The sequence below is a fragment of the Rhinolophus ferrumequinum genome, chromosome 11, assembly GCF_004115265.2.
Source record: "Rhinolophus ferrumequinum isolate MPI-CBG mRhiFer1 chromosome 11, mRhiFer1_v1.p, whole genome shotgun sequence".
NCBI classification, from domain to species: Eukaryota; Metazoa; Chordata; class Mammalia; order Chiroptera; family Rhinolophidae; genus Rhinolophus; species Rhinolophus ferrumequinum.
In genome coordinates this window covers 16,678,994-16,700,610 of record NC_046294.1, presented here as the reverse complement: position 1 = coordinate 16,700,610, position 21,617 = coordinate 16,678,994, and the positions used below count along the sequence as shown (strand labels likewise).

General features: G+C 39.0%; 1 protein-coding gene across 1 annotated transcript in view; it reads left to right on the top strand.

The window, feature by feature from the left end:
• The window catches only part of HSD17B12 (hydroxysteroid 17-beta dehydrogenase 12), a 138,296-nt gene that overhangs the window by 75,692 nt on the left and 40,987 nt on the right, over positions 1–21,617 (top strand). Inside the window, exon 4 of the mRNA XM_033120422.1 lies at positions 8,930–9,037. Within this exon, the coding sequence (XP_032976313.1) occupies positions 8,930–9,037 (108 nt within the window). The remainder of the gene's footprint in view (positions 1–8,929; positions 9,038–21,617) is intronic.

The following is a 21,617-nucleotide window of genomic DNA, read 5'->3' as shown; positions in this document are numbered from 1 at the left end:
CAGCTGGCCTGCCTCTCATTTCTAGTGCTGCCTCTCTCCTTCGGGCCCTATTCTCTCACGGAACTAATGCAGCAGCTGCTATGTTCTCTCCCTGCCACCGTCACTTTTTATAACACTCTGTGTGTCCTCTCCTCTCCCACTAGGATTTCCTTTCTAAAACACAAGTGTGATCTTGTCACTTCCCAGCTTCAGAGCCTCTGCTATGTACTCATAACACAGGAGGAGATGTAGACTTGTTCCAGGGCTGCCTTCATAGGTGTTCACACAGGGCCCCATGTTTAGAATGGCCCAGGCTTGGTTTCATGCTCTGCTGTCACCACCTTGAAATTCTTAATAATTTTTTAACAGAGGGCTCCTGGTTTTTTTTTTTTTTTTTTTTTTTGCACTGGACCCCACAAATTATGTAGCTGGTCCTGCATGTTATCTTGGCACTCACAACCTCCACCAGCTTCCTTCTACAGAGTATTTTCTTTCCATTTCTCCCTATGTGCCACATACTCCATCCACCGGGATCTTTACAACATGCTGTTCCCTTTCTCCCACTATGTGCCTTTGCCTACTTTTCCCCCTTCTCTGTGTGGCCAATTCCTACTCAAGGACTCAATGCAAATGTCACCTCCTATTTAAAATCCCACTCTGCAAGTGCGAGTTGCTTCTCTTTGCATGCTTTGTTCATATTTATAAGAGCAGCAATTGGGTTCACTCATAATTCCTTCACCAAAATATGACCTATTTGGGGGTATCTGCTATCATCCTCAGGGTAAAGTCTGACATGTGGACGTTACTCAGTGTGTACTTTTTGGATTTATTCAGTCGAAACATATTTATTGAGCTCCTGTAGTGTAACAGGTACTGTTGGACTCTGAGTGTGTAGTGGTAAAGGAAAAAACATACATGGACCCTGTTCTCATAGAGCTGACAATTTAGGGAGTGAGGTGCTTTGCCTGGTTGCAAATGCCTGTGCCCCTGAATTAATGAATGAGCATAGACTAAGGTTTTAGGGTCTGAGTTAAGGATGGGAAGTATTCTGCCTTCTTGACCAGTGGGGGTGGTGGAATATTATAAGCATTGGAATACCAGAGAATCTTGCATTTGGAAGATGTCCTCAGTTCATTTTGTGACATTAAAGAGAAGGGTGGACATTAGCAGGGTTCTATGCTGCTTTTCATCAAATCGGAGACACCCCTGATGATGAAACAATGATGTAGCTTATAAGCAGTAAGAAAGAACAATAACCAATTAAACTGGTATGCCATTAATGATAGAGCATCCTGATTTCAAGTATGCTCTCAATACAAATGTGCATCTTGCAATAGATAAAACGTAGTAGTTCAAAGGTTAATCTCAAGCAAATTGAGTCAAAGAAATACTTGGACACTAAAGGCATGGGTAAAAATAGTTTATCATGACAATTGATTCTATGGATGATATAGTAATAAATAAATCACTTTTTAAAGCAGAGTTGGATATGCTTGGTGAACTTGAAAAAGGATATGCAGCTGATGCCAAGAGGAAAGATTTAGTGACACAGATAATGCTCACAGCAGCCTGTGCTGTTTAGGAAAAAATAACCAACTATATATGATGTAGTCCATCCTTGTAGATATTGGCAGATACAAGAAAACATTTGTATAAGACTTTACAGTTTCTAAAAATACATTTTCATGTGCTATGACATATAATCCTCACAAGAACCCTACAGTGTGGGTGTTATTTCTTCTTCTAATAGAATTCCTAAAGGTGAACAAAGCTTGAGTGAAGGGCCCTCGTCCATCGAGGGATTGAGCTGGCACCCAAGTCCAGGGCTGCTAATTGCATCCCACGCTTTTCCAAACAAACTCTGCGTCTTGGTCAGCTCGGGCTGCCATACCAAAATCTCATAGCCATGGTATCTTAAACAACAGACCTTTATTTCTCTCAGCTGTGGAGACTGGGAAGTCCAAGATCAAGGTCTTGGCAGACTCAGTTCCTGGAGAGGGCCCACTTCCTGGCTTGTAGATGGCCACCTCCTCGCTGTGTGCTCACATGGCCTTCCCTTGGTGCCTGCCTGTGGCGGAGAGAGAGAGAGAGAGCTCTGTTTTCCTCCTATTGTGAGGACACTGATCCCACCAAGAGGGCCTCACCCTCATGACCTCATCCAAACCTAATTACCTCTAGAAATACCATCCCGTTGGAGGTTTGGCCTTCAACATACAAATTTTGGGGAGGCAAAAACATTCAGTTCTATAACACTGCTTCCGTAGTTATTAGCACCGTCATCTTGGAATCTTAAGTATAGTAACGTTAGGGATATTTTTTGCGTTTTTCTTAACTCAGAAAATAAAATTCACATGTTTCCATTGGCAGGCCTACCCCGACCCCCTACATGTAGAAAATACATATCCTTATTTGAAAATTTCTTCAAAGGTGCCTTGTCCAAATTTCTGTAATGCCTGAACCAAGGGTAAACCTCTTGAGTTTTCAAAAGAATTGGACCTATTCTTGCCCTATCAATAGAACAAATTCACGTGGTACAAAGTTTTTTATTTATTACAGATAGGTGTTCTAACTAAATAGGTTGTAATGAATAAAGTATAATAACCTTGGCTTAAAATAAAGAAATACTTGGTTTTGGATGAATCCTGATGATGCTATGATTAATTTTCTGATTTGACTGAAAGTGGGTCTCTATATGAGATTAAAATTGTCATGAATATATATTTTCAAGGGCAGTGTAAAAAGGACCATTATTTGTATGGCATCTCTGATAATTATAATTAAATGGACCTTTAAAAATGGAGCCAGATGAATTATTCCCTTCTAGGTCACAATCACCTTTTCTCTGGAGCTACATAAGGGAGGCTTTCTCTGGGGAAAGATGTCTCACCCCAAGGGGTCAAGGGTGGAGGGAGGTGCCAAGGCCTGGGGAAAATAAGGAAAGGAGGGAAGTGGAGAGAATTTGGTTAGGGGACTTTTTATTCTTTGTTTTCCCCTAAAACTAGAGACAGCACAAAAGACTCATTTTACTTTTTACGTCTCTAAATATTGTAAAACATTTAATATAAAAATGGAGGGGTTTGTAAAAACATCCAATATATTTTTATAGTTATCAATTGAATTTAATGAATTTAGATTTAAGAAGATAAAATTGGTAGGCACTGAATATAGTACTATTTCCCCATGAGTTTCTCCTCTCTCCCTAATTATCTTTTTTAGGACTGGGGATAGGAGAGTGGTCCACTGCTCAAATATCTTCAACCTTCAGCTCCATGCCCCTGAGTTAAGCTCTTGGAGTACTTTATTCATGAGACTGATGGTTTCTGACAACTCTAAAATGTTTCTATTTGTATAAGAATGATAGTGTCCGGGTAAGACAGATGAAGAACTGACTTGTTTCTCAATTTATCTTTACATTTGGGCTTTAAAATGCCTATCGTCAGTACCTTGTATTATTATGTCTCATGGAGACATCACTTATCACCGTGTAGTTTTATTTCTATACAGAGGAGTTCAAGAAATATTGAGAAGATGATTTTAATGTGTTGGCCTAGATGTGTTTACTCATTGAACAGACATCTGAGTGACCTCTGCTATATGCCAGGCATTGTGCGAGGTGCTGGGAATACAAGATGACAACAAAGAACGATTTGTGTTTATTAGGAAATAGAAGCTCTTTGAATAACATGTTGTGGTAAGTGTTTAACAGGGTTATATGGAAGCTCTGTCTTTAGGGACAAAGCTGAGAGAGTAGCTTTACTTTGGAAGGAAATGGGAATCGTGAAAAGTCAGTCCACAGAGGTGGTGACACAGTTTGAATCTTAAATGATGAAAGTTATATTTGGAAAAGATGGGGAAGGGTAAATGTAACAGGAATTCATAATGGATAGTACCTGAAACTTAGGGGGGAAAACAGATTGTTTATTTGGAGCAGATGTAGGGACAAAGGAGAATCTCTGTGTTATTGTTGGTTTTTATTAGTAGAAAATTTGTAAATAATGCATGAGTTTATGTAGATTAGACCTATTTTCTAGCATTCTCAGACCTAATATCCCAGACATCCGGGGGAGAAATGTGGAAAGTGTTTCCATGGACTCTAAAATTATTCTTTGAGAAAGACTGTTAAACTTAAAGAGATGTCAATTTGTTGAGCAACATGAAAATAATCATGGAAAGACCGAGAAGTATGTTAAACATACAGCTATTCTGAATATGTTCCTGACCTTTCTAGGTTTGAACCTAAAAATGTGTTAGTTTTAATATTGAGAGGTGCTTTTGCAGCATCTTGAGACTACTTATGGGTATAGTTCCTTCTCTGTCAATTCCAGACTTGACCCTGAACTAATTCAGGATCCTCTGAGGAAAACTGAGCAGTATGACCGTCGGAGTGGGGCACCCATGCTTGAGGTGATGGAATGGCTTGAGACAGTGGGGACATTCATTATCACATAGCTGTATGGTTATGAATAAGATTTGCTTTCTATTATTCCATAATTGTGGTTATGTGGTTTTCAGTGGAGTCGTAGATAAAAAGGGAATGGATGGTATCATCAGTTCAGCTATTTCTTAGCTTCATTACCTACCATTTGAGCCAGAGTTGATTTTTCTGCCTCCATTTCTAGTGAATTGCCTGCCTTGAGCACTCATGTTGATCATCAAGAGTGTTTTGCTTCTTAGTGTTTGGTCTACGCCATTAGGCTGATAGACAGTGGGCCAAGACCATCTCAGATTCATTTCAGTCTGAAAAATGAGAGGGGACATGATTATATTTGGCCACAACTGTAAGTGGCAGGATGCCAGACCATCCAATTTCAAATACTGAATGGTTTAAATCAGGAGGAATAATCAACAGTATTGAGTATCTTTGCATAATGGTGTGTAGTATTCTAATAGTGGAATTCTTCAGTTCTTTATTTTCTTTAAGAATGTACCACCACAAGATTTTTACTGTGAGACACTGAATAAATGGAGAGCCTGGAGGGAATGCCACATTGTCATTCTTCAGAAATTTAATTGAAATGTTCAATGCAGCCTCAATAAAAACTGAGACTAAACAAGTAAGGATAACCAATAAACTTGAAAAAGAGTAATAATAAAGGAGTCTTGCACTGCCAGAAATATTAAAAATTATCTTAAAGCTAAAATGATTAAAAGTAGGGCATTATGAAAGAACAGAAAAATAGTCTAATAAGCAGACTGTAACTTGGGAATCAGAACCCATCCACTGGCTTTGTACTCCCACCGTGATCAGTCCTTGGACGCGGACGTCATGGGCAGGGCATGGTCTTGGTTCAGGCGACTCTCTGAAGCTGAGACACTCCCCGAAGGGGCTGATCCCCGAAAGCTGTCTGCTAATGATACTCCGGCACTGGGGCAACCAGAATTTCTTCAGGGGGACAAGTTGCAACCTCCAAATTCACTTGTGTGTATATCTTTATCCTACACATTTGTGAGTGCATTGGTTTTAACTTACCACAGTTCCTACTCTGGAAGACAGACTTGACAGAGGCTGTCATCCCTTGAGCCTTTGTGGTGGGCAAGGATCAAAGTACCCAGAAGTACCTCTCCAAAGGCTTCGGTAAAGTCCTTCTTCCCCAGCAGTGGGCTGTTGCTGAGTTGTGGACTGGTGGTCTTATGAAGAGCCTTGGGTTGGGAGGTGGTGAAGGTGGAGATTATGTGTATATGGTACTATGTTGTATTACGTGTATAAGGTACTTATTTCTGTTCTAGGTGCTTAGTACATCCTTGTGCTGATGTTGAAAATGAGAGGACTCTTATTCATCTGGGTTGGCTTCTGTTGGTAGCATCAGATGAGGGCTGGTAGGCTCTGGGAAGGAGGAAGATACCTAGATTTATTTCCCCAGGTCCGAAGGAAGCCAGACTCCTCCGCCCTCAGCGTTTTAGAACACCTGTCATAGTTCTCTTCTGATTGCCTGGGCTCAGAGAGAGGCATCTCCTGTCCTATTCTTAGATATGTGCTGCTATTTTTGACTCACACTCAACTTGGTGGGGGCAGTCGGGTGGTTCATGGAATCCTTGAAGCCCGTCCGTGGGCCTTGTTAGGAGCATGCATCCCATAATCCTGGGGAAGGACATGTGAGGGGAACCTGCTGGAATCTTCTGGGGATTTTCCTCATTATATGAGGGACATATAATGGGGACACCCCATTTCTATCTCTAAACATTGCCGACTGCACGGGATGCTTGAAACGGCAGTGGCCCTCTTGAAACCAGGAAAGGAGTCAGCCTAAGAGGATAAGAGAGGAGGACAGAAAGACCCCGAGTCTTTTGTCACATTGTTGAGCAATTGAACAGAACAGACCCAAGTCCTTGCCTTCACAAAACTTAATTCTAGTGGGAGCAGATGACAACAAACACATACATTATTAAAATACATAGTGTGTTGGGGGGTGCGGGGTAGGCGTGATGACAGCATAAGATAAAGCAGGGCAGGGGACGAGGAATGCGGGGGAGGAGTGCTTGCTTTTTTTAAAGGGCGGTCAAGGAAGGCTTCTCCAAGGAGGTGACGTTTGCTTAAAGACCCAACAGAGACAAGGGATGCCAAAGAGCATTCCCGGCAGAGGGAACAGTACTGTATTTGGAGAACATTCTGTGTTTAAAGAATTGCTAGGCACCTCTGTGCCTAGAGGTGGGAGCAACTCAGGGAGTAAGTAGGTGGAGTTGAGTTCAGAGAAGTATTAGGCTGTTGTCAGAGACTTTGGCTCTTACTGTATATGACATGGAACTTGGAGGTTTGTGAGGAGGGGAGAACAATGTTAAAAATGTCAACATTTTTGTTAAAAATGAGAACACCGGGTGGCTGGATGGCTCAGATGGTTAGAGAGTGAGGTCTGAGCGTCAGGGTTGCCAGTTCGATTCCCACATGGGCCAGTGAGCTGCGCCCTCCACAACTTAGATTGAAGGACAACGACTTGCAGCTGATGGGCCCTGGAGAAATACACTGTTCCCCAATATTCCCCAATTAAAAACAAAATTAAAAAAAGAGAACACCCACTGTAGAGGCAGTGAAGATAAGAGAAAAATAGCAATGTTAACTGAGCTACAACATGATTCAGCGTAATCTGGGTGTAAGTTCAAAATTCTACTTTATCTTGAAAAACTTGCATCAGAAGCCATTTTGCTTATTCTAATGTGAACACAAAGAAAGAACTTACTTAAGGGATCTTACTAAATAACATTCTTTACAGAAAGGTCTCAGGATTCTTTTTTAGTTGCATATCTATACCAAACTTCACAATATAAGCATACTCACCAAAATCCTGTGAGATTTAAAAGAGTAAATTTGATTCAGGGATTCTCAGGGGGCTTTTATTATAGACAGAAATTTTCCTAAATGTCAGTGTATGGTGCTAGTATGGCAACATACTTACTGCTTTTCTCAAAATAAAGAGATAAATTTGTCTTATTCCTGAATAAAATTTTACATTTAATAAAAAATATCCTTCAGCCTTTTGATTTTTTTTTTCTTGTGAATTTGTGGCTCTAATAAAGGCAGAGTTCTTTACTTACTTCTGGTAAATTCTGTGAACCATTTACAGTAAACACATGTAGGACCAGCCGTTGTGAAACACACATATCTATATCTGTAGCTCCGTTACATGAACACAGATAATAATCCACTTACATTGGAAAGTAAGTATGCCTCTGACACCAGGTCAGTTGTTTTCCAGGTCAGTTATTATCCTCTCTAGTTCATTCATGGATTCCTACCTAAGGTCAATACTTCTCATTGAGTCTGACTAAGAATCAAATCTCTCGTGAACCAGCTCTTCAGTTTTAGACATAAATCCTTTTAGATCGAGACCGGAAACCTCCTTTGTGGATTCATGCTGCATATTCCATGGTGAGCCAACATTAACTTCGAATGAAGAAACATTTATTTTGGAAGCGGGATTTTTAAATTAATTCTTTTGAAACCTCATCAAGTTCCAAAGAATAAGCTTTCTTAGCCCACTGAACTTTCACTAAGTAACGTGAGAGTGGGGTTAGTCGAGGAGAGAAAGAGGAAACTGACATGTGTAGAGTGCCCCGTGTGCCCGTGGGTAACACTGGAGTCTCACACCCTGAGCTGAGTAGCCTTTCCTGCATTCTCACAAGTGGATACGAGGCTCGTGGAGGATGCACGTGTGACAGGCTCAAGGAGGACATGTGACTTGCTGAAAGCCATTTGATAGATAAGTGTGGAAATGAAATTGGTACCCACGACTGGGTGACCTCACAGTCCATGCCATCTCAGAGGGGCTCACTAGTGAAGGAAGCAGTAATCCTTATAGTTATCTCAGGTGAGATGAGCTTCGTTTCTCCAGGGTCTCATTTCTGGATTTGTTATTTCCATGAGCTCCGTCTGCAAAGTAGAACACTGAGGTCTTATCTTGTGTCACTTTGTAGCTTTATTACTGTGCAATTTGTGTGGATTTTTAAATGTAGTGACTATGAACTATTAACCAAGTTCCTCAATTCCAATACGATCATATTTGTTTTGTTTCCATTTGAGTAAGATGGACATTTTGTTTTTTAACACTTCACACACTTGCAAATATTTTATACCATAAAGACTTTTCCCTGAAATTAGGAAGCATCAGTTTGCAATTAATTTCACAAAACCGGTGATATTTAGAGTATATAACATTATGGTATGAATCATGTTTTGTTATTTGTATCTAAGGGTCTAAAAAATAGTCATTGATTTATAGAAGGAGAACTGATTGAGGAACACTCAGCCAGCTCCGTGACAACATTGGGGTTTTTATTGCAGATCTATTGTATTGACTGTATCATCTCTTAGATGGTGTCATGCTCTAAATTATCCGGCTCTAAATTTCATATCAAACGTGGGGAGGAAAAGTTTGAAAGGATAGTGCCATCAAATGTTTATTCTTAATTACCATGTATTAATTTTCTCTCTTTCTCTCCATTTGTGTTTTTTCCCTAGGAGAAAAATACAAAGTGGAAACAAGGACCATTGCTGTTGACTTTGCATCAGAAGATATTTATGATAAAATTAAAACAAGCTTGGCAGGTCTTAAAATTGGTGTTTTAGGTTTGTATCTTTATTGCCACATTGATAAATGATTCTTGTATTTATCATTTGACTTTTACTGTGTACATTTTCTTTTTGGATGTTAGGTGGTCTGTTGGTAAAATGACTGGTGAGATGAAAATTGTCAATGCAATTGATCATTAGATGATATTAATTAATCTACATATGCTTGAATCTTTGTGTTTTTAGTTATATTCTCATGATTATTTTATAATTTTGCTTGTTTTCCCTACCTGCTTTATTTCTAGCCTCTCATTCTCTCTGAATATATTGAGATAGTTATATCATAATCGTCATTTAAAGTAGATGATGCCAACTCGTATTTACAGTTGAGGAAACGAAGGCTTAAAAAAGTGTTCCTCAGCCTGTTACTCATTGTCACCCCCTGCCCCACGGAGCCCTTTTAGACATTATTTCCCCCTACTCTTCCCTCCCATGAAATTTTAATACCACAAATACACTGTATATCTCATTTATGAACTGGATGTATATCTGTGCTCTGTACATAAAAAGAATAAGATCTCATACTCCCCAATCCTGAACCAATTTTTATCCCCTTAGGGGAGACACCCCCCCACCACCACCACTTGAAGAAGTGGCTTAGAGATTAGAGACTTGCCTAAGGTCGCGTAAAGACTGAGTGGTGCAGCTAGGATTGAGCTTATTTTTTTTTTCTCTTATTTTTCTTCTTTTCCAAGTCTATTACTCCCTTTTATTACACCTGAGCTACCTCGCTCTTATTACCAAACACTGATTGACGTTTTTGCTGAGATATGGAAGCAAAAGATATGGACCTTGCTATCGAAAAAAATTCAGCAGATTATAAGGGGAAAAAATGGGCTTTGAAAAGTTACCCACCATTCTCTGAATCTTTTCTAGAAAGAAACGGGCATCTAGTTCAGAAAAATTTGGCTTCTTGACTGCACCTCTTTATCTCACTGCCTAAATTGATGTGAACCTGGTAATTGCCATTGTTTTCTTTATGGGGCTATCAAAGGAAGAAAAATGGAAACCATTTAAAAAAAAATGTTTCCTAACATTTCTTCAGGCAAGACCCTACTTCCCTTCCTCATACTATAAAAGGATGGTCTTTTATTTAATAAGGCAATTCAAAAACAAAAGTTAAACACCTATAGCCCTATGCAGTGCCCTTGGACCCGACGAGGCTTTGATATGCCATCTTTTTCTGCTCCTACCTGGTCCACACCACATGTCACCGTGCCCCACCCACCCACATTGCCATTCCCCCACCTACAGGAGCGCCACTTGCAAAATTGGAATGAAAACACAGGTCTAGTTTTTGCCTTGTGTCCACAAATTCTTTTCTAATCCTTACTATATTGCCTGGAGTCTTTCACAAGTTCCTCTTCCTTAGCTTAGATCTGGCATACTTAACAGAACCACTAACATCTGTAAAATCCTTTTGTAAACTTCCAAATCAGTAGCAGCCGTAACATACTAGGTAGGCTAGACACTGCCGTAGTCTATCTTAATGTCTCTCAAGTGGTCGTGGACCGGAGAACGAAAGCTGGCTTAGGCAGGGAGGTGCATCGAGGGGCCCTAAGGAGAGAACACTTACCTTCAACTTGTGTTCTGAGAACAACCTTCTTTCAGAAGCAGTTTAGTTCATCACAGTGGTTCTTACCATTACATACATGTTAGCTGCTTTTCACTGGGTAGCTATAGATACTCAGGGACTATAGCACTGAAGATGGGAAATGTTGGGCGTCAGGTTGCTGCAGGCTGGGAGGGTTATAAAGGGCTCTGTTCCTCTGGTCTTCCTGAGTCAGTGTATGGAAAGTCGACAGTGTGCGCTTGGGCGCAGTCGGAAGGTCTGTGAAGGGTGAGAGCTCGGGGCATGTGGTTCCCAAGCAGGTTTTTGCTCCTTCTACAATCCTAGGACTTGAGTCAATATATAAGCGTTAATTTTTAGATAGACATAAGGATTGATATTTTCCTAGCCCACATATGCTAATGGAACCATTGTTTTTGTAGTCCAGCTCTTCAGTAACTGCAACCTGTGAATTAGCAATTTATCCTTCCCTCTCTCTTTTCCTCCCTCCCTTCCTTCATCAGTGAATGAGATACAACAATGAACAAGAAAGCACCAGACTTTGTGAAGTATAATATTTTAATAGGAAAGACAGCACTGAACAAAAATATGTATCTGGCATGAGTGTTGAGAAGGGAAGGGCGGGTTGTAACAAGAATATAGAAGGGAAGAGGGAATTGATATGGGGACAAAATAATAAGCCAGTGGGGTAGGAAAAAAAGGAAGGTTGAAGAAATATTTAGGAAGTTGATGAAGCAGGCCTGTGTGAGAGATTGCAAGTGGGACGAAGAAGGGAGAACTCATGTATGACTTTCAGGTTTCTGGCCTGAGTGTCTGTGTCAATAGAGCTGTTTACTAAAATGCAGAATCTGGGAGGTGGATCCTTTTGGGGTTTCTCTAGGATGTCCAGGTGGGGTTGTTAACTTGGTAATTGGCTATATGGACCTTGGTTTTAGTAGAGCTGTAAACTAGAAGTAGAGTTTTTAGATAAGTCGTTTGTGAATAGTAATATTGAAGCAAATGAGACCTGAGATAATCTAAGTAGAATGTCGAGAATGTAAAGAAAAACCTGAGGACAGAGCTCTTTGTCATTAAAGACTGCCTGAAGTGAAGGAGGGATAATTTCTTGCACAAGTTCAGCACTGTCCATTCGAAATATAATGCGACCCACAAGTGTAATTTTAACTTTTCTAGTAGCCACATTTTAAAACAGTTAACAAATGAAGTTAGTTATCATAATGTATTTTATTTTAACCCACTTATATCCAAAATAGTATTACTTTAGCTTGTAACCCATATGAAAATTACTGAAAGATTTTGCATTCTTTTTCCAGGATAGGTCTTCGAATCCAGTGTGTATTTTACATTTCCAGCATATCTGTTACATTTTAAGTGTTCCATAGCCACGCGTGCCTCGTGACGGACCTCTAGCTGTAGTTCATCTTGACCATCTCTTTTCCTTGGTTGTGTGGGAGAGCCACAAATATAACTTGTAGATTTTTCTTAGGCTTTAATGTGGCTTTCAACCAGGGGCAGTTTTGCAGTGTCTGGCAATGTCCAGAGACATTGCTGGTTGTCACTAATGGAGCAGCGGCAGGAGGAAGTTCTATTGGCCTCTAATACACAAAGGTCAGGGATGCGCATGCTAAACATCCTACAGTGCATAGGACAGACTCCCACAGCAAAGAATCATCAGCCTAAAATTTCAATAATGCTGTGGTTGAGCAACCCTACTTTAAAGTTACACTATAATTAAACAGTTCTGATTGAATGCTTATTGAGACACACACACACACACACACACACACACACACACACACTATTTTTGTTTTCTAGTTGGTTACAGATCAATAATAAAAATAATTGTAGGTGATATTTGCATAATCCTTTAAAGTTTATAGCAGTCTTTCCACATATGTTCTTATTAGCTGGCTATATGTTTAGTTTACTTCCCACTCTACCACAGCTGTCTCCTTAATCATAAGCTTTGCATAATTATTATTGACAGTTATTAGCAGATATCTTATACTTATATTGCATTGTAATTTTAGTTTGTCAGGATTTTTTAGGGAACTATTAAAACACTTTTATGAGCTTAATTTTATCTTATTGCTAGGTCATATTTCAACTCTAACTCATAGTTCCTTCTCTAGTATGGACGTAGAACTTGTGGGGCCTGGCGGGGGCGGGGGATTGATGTTTCGTTATGATTACTGGATCTGTAGCCCCTTCACCTTCTTTCTTCTCTCTCTCGCCTCCCCATCCAGATCCCATATACCCCCACCTCTGTCTAGTAAGGGGGAAATGATCTTATTTATTCTCCTTCCTCCTCTGCTTAATGTCAATCTTGCCTTTATAACATTCCCTAAAATAATAAACGCATGGCTTGATTTCTAGTAAAATCTAGCAATCCATATTAAGTCGTAGGAAGGGTTTTTTTTCTACTGAGTATTAACGAAACCTATAATGATTAAAAGAAAAATAAATCACCAAGGTACACTCCATTTGTTTGAATAGCATTAATCACCAAAGTATAGTCAGTGCTTAATAAAGAAAATTAGTATTTTCAGAACTTCAAAGGAAAATGCTAAAGCCCTTTGTCATGAGTGAAACATTACGTTTTCAATAAGATAAGTGGAAAGAAAACAGCCATGAATTGTGTGAATTTATACTAAAAGGTCACCACAACTTGACAAGACTCTATAAATGCGTAAGGTTGAGAAGTTGAAGAATACTTTTTAACTGTTATGTAAAATAAGTAAGCATCTGCTGTCTTATCTCAGGCAAATGCCAAGAAACACAGATTTGAGAAAGCTTAAAAAACTTCAATTATTCAGAGAAAGTGACATCAGTATTCCTTTGAATAAGCAAACAATTGGTTAACAAAATGCGACTGCTATAATGCTTACTTGATTCCTCAAGAGAGACTCTCGTGTGTGCTTCAAATTGGTTTGGAGGACTTTGCACAAACATTGCAGGAGGCATAATTTACCAAGGCCAAAGGAGTAGCCTTGGATTTCAAGTATGCCACAGATAAGACTTTTTTCAAATTCCACGATTATGACTTTTTAACTTTGAAAAAGTGACACTCTTTATTCTAGAAAACAAAATAGAAAGGTCCTCCTGGAAAAATATAGTTACTTGTGATTCACTTAACAAAAAATCAACTATAGCTTTATCAAGCTTTTAATGTATCCTCTCCTATACCAAGAATTTCCCCAGGTCAAATGCTGTCAAGGTCTTTTCCACCCATACTGTCATGGTTTATATTAGTTGTAGAAACAAGATAATCATTTGGTACAGGGTGACCTGTGATGCTGTGCTAGCTTAGTGTATTCAGGCCTAGTTATTACGTTCAAAAAACAAAATTTATCCTAGTAAATTTGAATATCTAATTGACTTTATTAAGCAATTCATGAATTGGGCAGTATCCCATCTAGCACCTAAAAGGGAGCCTAGGGATTGTACAAAATGCAAGATGTTTATAGGAGGAAGGGTGAAGCTACTAACAAAAGAAAAGGAAGGATTATTTTTAGACCAGGATATCTTCTTTTTGAGGGTAAAGGAATGGCAAGGGTTTTTATCATGCAATTTGTCTATGGGGTGGGGTAGAAATGGAGAGGGCCCACTTGAAAGATTACCTGGTACTTGACCAAAAAAAAAAATTCCAGACTCCTTGATTATGATTGTTTCTAGGAGAGGTTGAAACAGCAGTTAGGTCAAAATTAAATGTCGGTTTGGTATGGGTTTTAGCACAAGTGATGCCATTTTGGGCCAGTGTTTTTTTCTTGAACATTGCCCATCGACTTTTGTCGATTTGTATACAGTGCTCATAATTTCACAATATGTATAAATAATAAAAGTCAGTTGATTGCAAAGAATTGTTAATTGCAAAAGCTGTAATAGACCGTACTATTCTCTTTTCTTCCTATACCCTTTATAAAATGAATACTTGTTCCATTAAAGTACTTATTAGTTTATTTTTTAATTAGTATCCTTCCTTTCTCCTCAGCTGAATGCAAAAATATCTTTTGGTTATGCTGGCCCAGGCAACCTTACGGTTTATGGGAAATACTTGGAAAGTGTATTCCATTTTTCCCTCCTAAAACCTACTATTTTCTAGAATGTTCTGGGATGGAGAATAGTCTAATGTTTGGAATATGTATCTTAAAAGATAGTTTGAGCAGAGATGAAGAGTTAAGATCAAACTTTTTTTTTTTAATGGTTTCATTTATTTTATGCTCACATTTCTTTTTTATTTTTAATTTTTCAATTACAGTTGACATACAATAGTATATTAGTGTCAGATGTACAGAACAGTGTTTAGAGATTTATTTAACTTACAAAGTGGTCATCTTGATAAATCTAGTCCCCATCTGACACCATACATATTATTGACTATATTTCTTATGCTATACTTTATACCCCCATGACTATTTTGTAACTATCAATGTGTACTTCTTAATCACTTCCCTTTTTTCACCAACTCTCCCAACACCCCTCCCATCTGGCAACCATCAAAATGTTAAGTGTATGAGTCTGTTTCTGTTTTGTTTGTTCATTTATTTTTTCCTTAGATTCCACATATAAGTGAAATCATATGGCATTTGTCTTTTTCTGTCTGACTTACTCCACTCAACAGAGTACCCTCTAGGTCTATCCATGTTGTCGCAGATGGCAAGACTTCATTGTTTAGGACTGAATAATGTTATGTTGGATATGTGTACCACAATTTCTTTATCCATTCATCCATTGATGGACACCCAAGTTGCCGCCATATCTTGTCTATTGTAATAATGCTGCAATGAACATATGGATGCACATTATCCCTTTGAAGTACTGTTTTGGGCTTTCTTTGGATAAATACCTAGAAGTGGGATTAGATCCTTCTTTGTCTCTCATTATAGCCTTTGTTTTAAAGTTTACTTTGTTTGGTATAAGTATTGCTACCCCAGCTTTATTTTTTCTCATTTCCATTTTCATGAAATGTCTTTTTCCATACCTTTATTTTCAGTCTGTGTGTGTCTTTCAGTCTGAAGTGAGTCTCTTGTATGCGGCGTATAGAAGGGTTTTGTTTTCTTATCTATTCAGCCACCCTATGTCTTTTGATTGGATCATTTAACCATTTATATTTAAAGAATTGTTGATAGGTATGTAGTTATTGCCATTTTATTATTCATATTTTTTATCTTTTTTTCCTTCTTAAAGAAGTCCCTTTAATGTTTCTTGTCGTACTGGTTTGGTTGTTTGTTATGAACTCCATTTGCTTTTTCTTGTCTGGGAAGCTCTTTATCTCTCCTTCAGTTTTTAAATGATAAATTTGTTGGGTAGCGTGGTCTTGGTTGTAGTTGCTTGCTTTTCGTCACTTTGAATATTTCCTGCCTCTCCCTTCTGGTCTGCAAAGTTTCTGTTGAAAAAAAATCAGCTGACAGTCTCATGGGAGCTCCCTTGTAGTTAACTAACAGTGTTTCTCTTGCTGCTTTCAAGAGTCTTTGTCTTTAACCGTTAGCATTTTAATTATGATGTATCTTGTTGTGGGCCTGTTTGGGTTCATCTTGTTTAGCACACTCTGTGCTTTCTGGGCTTGTATGTCTATTTCCTTCACCAGGTTAGGGAAGTTTTCCATCATTATTTCTTCAAATAAGTTTTCAATTCCTTGTTCTGTCTCTTCCTGTGGTACTCCTATGATGCAAATGATGTTTCATGTTGTCCCAGAGGCCCCTTAAACAGCTCTCATTGTTTTGGATTTTTTTTTTTTCTGTTCTGATTGGGTATTTTCTGCTACCATGTCTTCCAAATTGCTAATTCAAACCTCTGCATCTAACCTACTGTTGATTCCCTCTCATGTATTCTGTTTCAGTTATTGTATCCATTTCTGAGTGGTTCTTTTTTTTGTTTTCTATCTCCTTTTTGTTTCCTATCTCTGTTGAAGTTCTCACTTAGCTCATTGAGCATCCTTATAACCAGTGTTTTGAACTGTGCATCTGGTAGGTTACTGGCCTCCATTTTATTTAGTTCTTTTTCTGGGGCTTTATTCTGATCTTTCTTTTGAGACATGTTTCTTCATGTCCTCATTTTGGATGCTTTCCTGTGTTTGTTTCTATGTATTAAGTACAGGTGCTGTGTCTGCCTCTGTTTACACTCAAGTTTTCAAGCTTCTTAAAAAAAGACCCAAGAGTATTGGCTTTCAAATGGCAAACCAGGTAATTAATTGGGTTGGGATTCAGAGATGGCTTCCTTACTGTTCAGTCTTCATAGTACCAACAGAAGAGGAAGTAGATGTAGGCCTAGGAGAAGGAGCCATGGGGCTGCAGGAGATGGGTTGAGGAAAACTTTTCTAGAATCCCTGGGAAGGAAGGAAACTTGAGCATACCAGGCAGTTATGTGGCTTCCTAGTCTCAATTGATGAAGTTACAAGTAGAAGATCCTAGCTTCTTCAGAGGATTTAGAAATACGTAAAGCTACAGATTATCTTGCTATTCTCAGGAATTTTACTAATTAGAAATTAGTTTTCAGCTTCCTTCTTTTGAAATGTCAATATCTCTGAAAGGGCCAGTAACATCTTTATTTATATCCTCCTGGGATTAGTATAATATATTCAGTTATTACCTGTCTACTTGCTGGATCAGTCACCCTGAGGAAATGGCTATTTTAGTTACTGAAAGATGTGGAAAAATCATTTTGAAATGGAAAAGGTGAGTCTTAAATGGGAAATTGTAGTGGTAGATTAGTGATCAGTGGGGTGCTGAGGGGAGGAAGACTAGAAGGGCAAAATAAAATTAGTTAAGAGAGCATTGAAGATAAACTTCATATGTTTGGAAGTATTCCCCTTCCCAACCCCACCCCCCCATCTGTTTTTGTTTTGTTTTGTTTTGTTTTGTTTCTCTGTAGCCCAGGTACAAAATAGCTCAGGACAAAGAAAGGGCAGAGGCTATTAGCCTAGATGCATAGGAAAGTATTACAAGAGTATGATAGGATGGTAGTCTGTGGAGATGGTGGAGTTTCCCTGTTACACCAGGATATGATTTTCATGCCTTCTAGGCATTTAGGACACTTCCCAAACTTACATTTTGTAAAGTAGCCACATTCTCTCCCTAACCACCCAGAGGTAGTGTACACGCCATAAGTTCAGGGGCACAGTCCCCAACAATATTGTCCTTCAGACACCACCTGCCAGTTTAGGGGTCCCAAGGCCACCTGCACTAATGACCAATTGGCTATGTATTTGGGGATTCCTATGACCCCTTCAGGTTTAATATTTGCTGGAACATCTTACAAAATGTAGGAAAGTAGTATACTTATGATTACAGTTTTACTGTGAATGATACAAATCAAAACTGGTCAAATGAAGAAACTCATAGAGTAAGGTGTCAGAGGGTTCTGAACACAGAACTTCTGGGCCCCCTTGTGGAGTCAGGACTTATCACACTTTCTGCACATCTGTGTGTTCACCAACCAGACAGCTCCACTGAGCTTCAGTGTCCAGAGTTTTTACTGGGGTTTCATTATGGAGGCATGATTGAGTCATAGGTGGAGTGATGAAACTTAATTTCCAGCACACCTGCCTTTTCTAGAATTGAGCTAACTCAGAGCCCCAACCCTCTAGTTACACAGTTGGTCTTTTTGATGACTAAAAAATTCTGATTCTTCTCATTAGTATAAACTCAGCTGTGATCCAGAGGCCCACCATGATTAACAAAGACATTCCTACTGCCCTGGGAATTCCAAAGGTTTAGAACTTCCACCCCAGGAATCTGGGACAGAGACCAGACAAATTCTTTATTATACAGCAGCTCTCCTTTCCTATTTGTTGATTGATTCATTCAATCGCATACTGATTCATTCAACAAGTAAAATTACAGAGATATAGCAGTAAACAAAGCTGATAGTGTTTCTGCTTTCATGGAATACAGCCATTGAACAAGTAATGGGAGTGTGGTGCATGTAGTGAAAGTGTGTTACTGAGAAAGCTAAGAACGTCAGAAATGATCTCTTTGAGAAAGTAATACTGGGGGTGCCAGAAAAATGTATATACATGACTTGTATTCATCTTTTGTAATCAGTATAATTACAATTTTAATACAGTTTTTTCCTTTCTTAAAATGTGTATACATTTTTGGGGTCCCGTCTAAATTGAGATCTGACGGCTGGTTAACCCTGGGAGAAGAGATGAATATCTTCTAGATATAAGAAACAGTACCTACAGTAGCCCTGAGGTAATGTGCTTGGCAAACTGGAGGAACTGACAAAAGATCTGTAAATCTAGAGCACAGATTGCAAAGGACAGTGGCTATGTCACCGGTGTTGTAGTTCTTGGGTTTCCCAAGATAGAAATTGAGAGGAAACCCCACACAAATCTCTGGACAAATTTTTTTGAGCTTATGCTCGAGCACAGGGCAGGTAGCACAGAGGGAAGGAAGGTCCTCCAAAATGACTCTGGCGCTGGCTCTGCTTGGCTGCTTTTATAAGCTGGGTACAAAGCAGGCTTGCGTGAAAAGGCGGGCTTTTTGAAAGTGGCGGGCTTTCGTTGCCTGGTAACTGTGTTGCCCCTGTGCTGTGGGGGCAAGATGGCGGACTGCTCGTTATCACCCCCCCAGGAAGGGCGGTCAACTGCGCATGCGGATCAGTGTTTTCCACATCTGCAAGGGAGTAAGCCCTTAGAAGGGAGACAATGATCAGCTGCTTATGCACTTTTGTGTAGGGAATGAGGGGGCGGCGGCATTCTGGTGGGCAGCTTATCCAGCATTCCTCCTGGCCATCCGGCATTCCTTCCTCCCCAGGCCCACATCCTTAGGTTATTTCCTTAATCAGACCGAGATCACAAATGGCTAATACATGTGGGCTTTATTGGAAGGACAATGTAGACACTGTAGAGTTTTAAGCAATGAATTGACATCATACTAGAGAGATCGTTCTGACTGCCACATTGAAGAGGGCAAGAATTGATACAAGGAAAGCACTAAGGCTGTTTCAGCAGTGAAACGTAATATGACGATGGTTTATTAGGATGATGGCAGTGGGAATGGATAGGAGTGGATTGACTTGAGAGATGTGCAGGAGATAGAAACAGGACAAATTTCTGATGAAGGCCCTCATCAAAGGTCTTGTCTGACAGGAGTGAAGAATAACAATAGTAGCTGTTTTGTTTTTACTTATTGTTACCAACATTCATTAAGCATTTTTGCATATGCCAGACACCATGCTAATGAATCTCATTAAATCCTCAACAATCCTATGAGGTAGATGTTAATATTTCTATGCCCATTTTACAGACAAGAAGTAGGCTTACAGAGGTTAAATACATTGTCCTGGATGATACAATTAGTGTTTAGCAACTTCCAGATTCTGACTTGAGCAACTGGGTACTTTTTCCCAGCAACAGGAAACCCTGGATCAGGAACAAATGATGATTTCACTTTGGGATATGTTACACTTGACAGGACTATGAGAAATCCAAATGGAGATTCAAGTAGACAGTGGGATCTCTGGCATAAATGCCCTCCTTTGTGTTGAATGAGGCAGAAGCCTGGTGTAGCCAATCATGGAATTTTTTTATTTTTGGAATACTAGGAGACTCACCAGGAACATTATCAGACTGAACTATAGCTCCACTTGGATGTGTTGAATGAGATTGGATTTCTAAAGTTAGAATAAGACTTAGAATTCAAATGTATTTCCTTTTAATAGAAAGCCACTAAAGTATTAATTAGAGCAGAAACTTTAACTTAAAACTGGGTAAATGACCTGTGATTTCAGAAACATAAATAGAACCGTAATTCATGAAATTGATAAATGTTCCTCCCATTAGCTAAGATTTAACTATCAACCTCATGTCATCGTGCTTTCCTCGTCCCCTCTTCCAAGTTTATGTATGGCAAGTCTTACCTAGTTTTGTAATGAGGACCACATAGCAATTTATAATTAAACAGTGGAAATGAAACGTTCTGTTGTGTTACTTCTGACTCAATCTTAATTTTTTCAATTTCTGATTAAAGGCACTGAATTTAAAGCCTTGTAAACTCTGTTTTATTTAGAAATTGCTACTCACAAGTGCATGAAAACTGTGAAGTTTTCAAAATGTTTTACGTGGTGTTCCAAATATCATCTGTCAGAGTATGAACATGTGCTAGCTACAGCAATATGTTAAATAAGGCAAAAAAGGAATTTTCTTTGCATCACTTTCCACACTCTGGTAGAGAAGCAATTAAAATAAATTTCATCAGTATAAACAGTTATTCTGGTTAACTGTTGCCCAGAGCTCTCTTTCAGAAGGAACTCTCCACTTGGGCACTGGTCGTATGTAATAAAAGCAGGGATCTTGTCTGAGCTGCTACATCCCCAGCACCTAGAACAAGGTTGAGCCCAAAATAGGAGTTCAGTAAATACTTGTTGAATAAATGACCACACTACAATAGTACTTCATCCTCCATTTATTAACATGTTAGTATGTTCCAGACATTGGGTTAAAGATTTTATGTATATTATCTCATTTAATTCTTAGATTATTATCCCTATTTGATATGTCAGAACAATAAGGAAACAGGCTTATTGGGGTAAAATCACTTGCCTCTTGTTAGGAGCTGGTGGACTAGATCTAGTGGACTCTGAGATCCATTTCCTTTTGGTTCCAAAGTTTAAGACAGAAGAGGGTCCTCCCTAGTTTTGGTACACACACTGTTATTAACGGAGACTTTTAAAAAAATTCAGTTTATTCTGAAACATAATGAAGTGGCAACATTTTTTTTCTAATCCATTTTTATTAATGAACTCTAATAGGTTTTCCATTTCTCTAGTCTTTAATTTGCTAGAACTGCATTAGTGTATAGAACTACAAATGTGACTGAAATGTAAACTTAATATTTTCTACTTTGATCTGATGAGAAGGAAATGGAGAATACTTAGCATTATGTGTTACGTTTGGGAAGCCCAACCATTAGGCGATATATTTTTAAACCACCTTAATTTCTTATGCCTCTGATTTATCTGGAAAAAACAGCAGGTTGAAAGTGATCTGTGTGTGCAAACCTG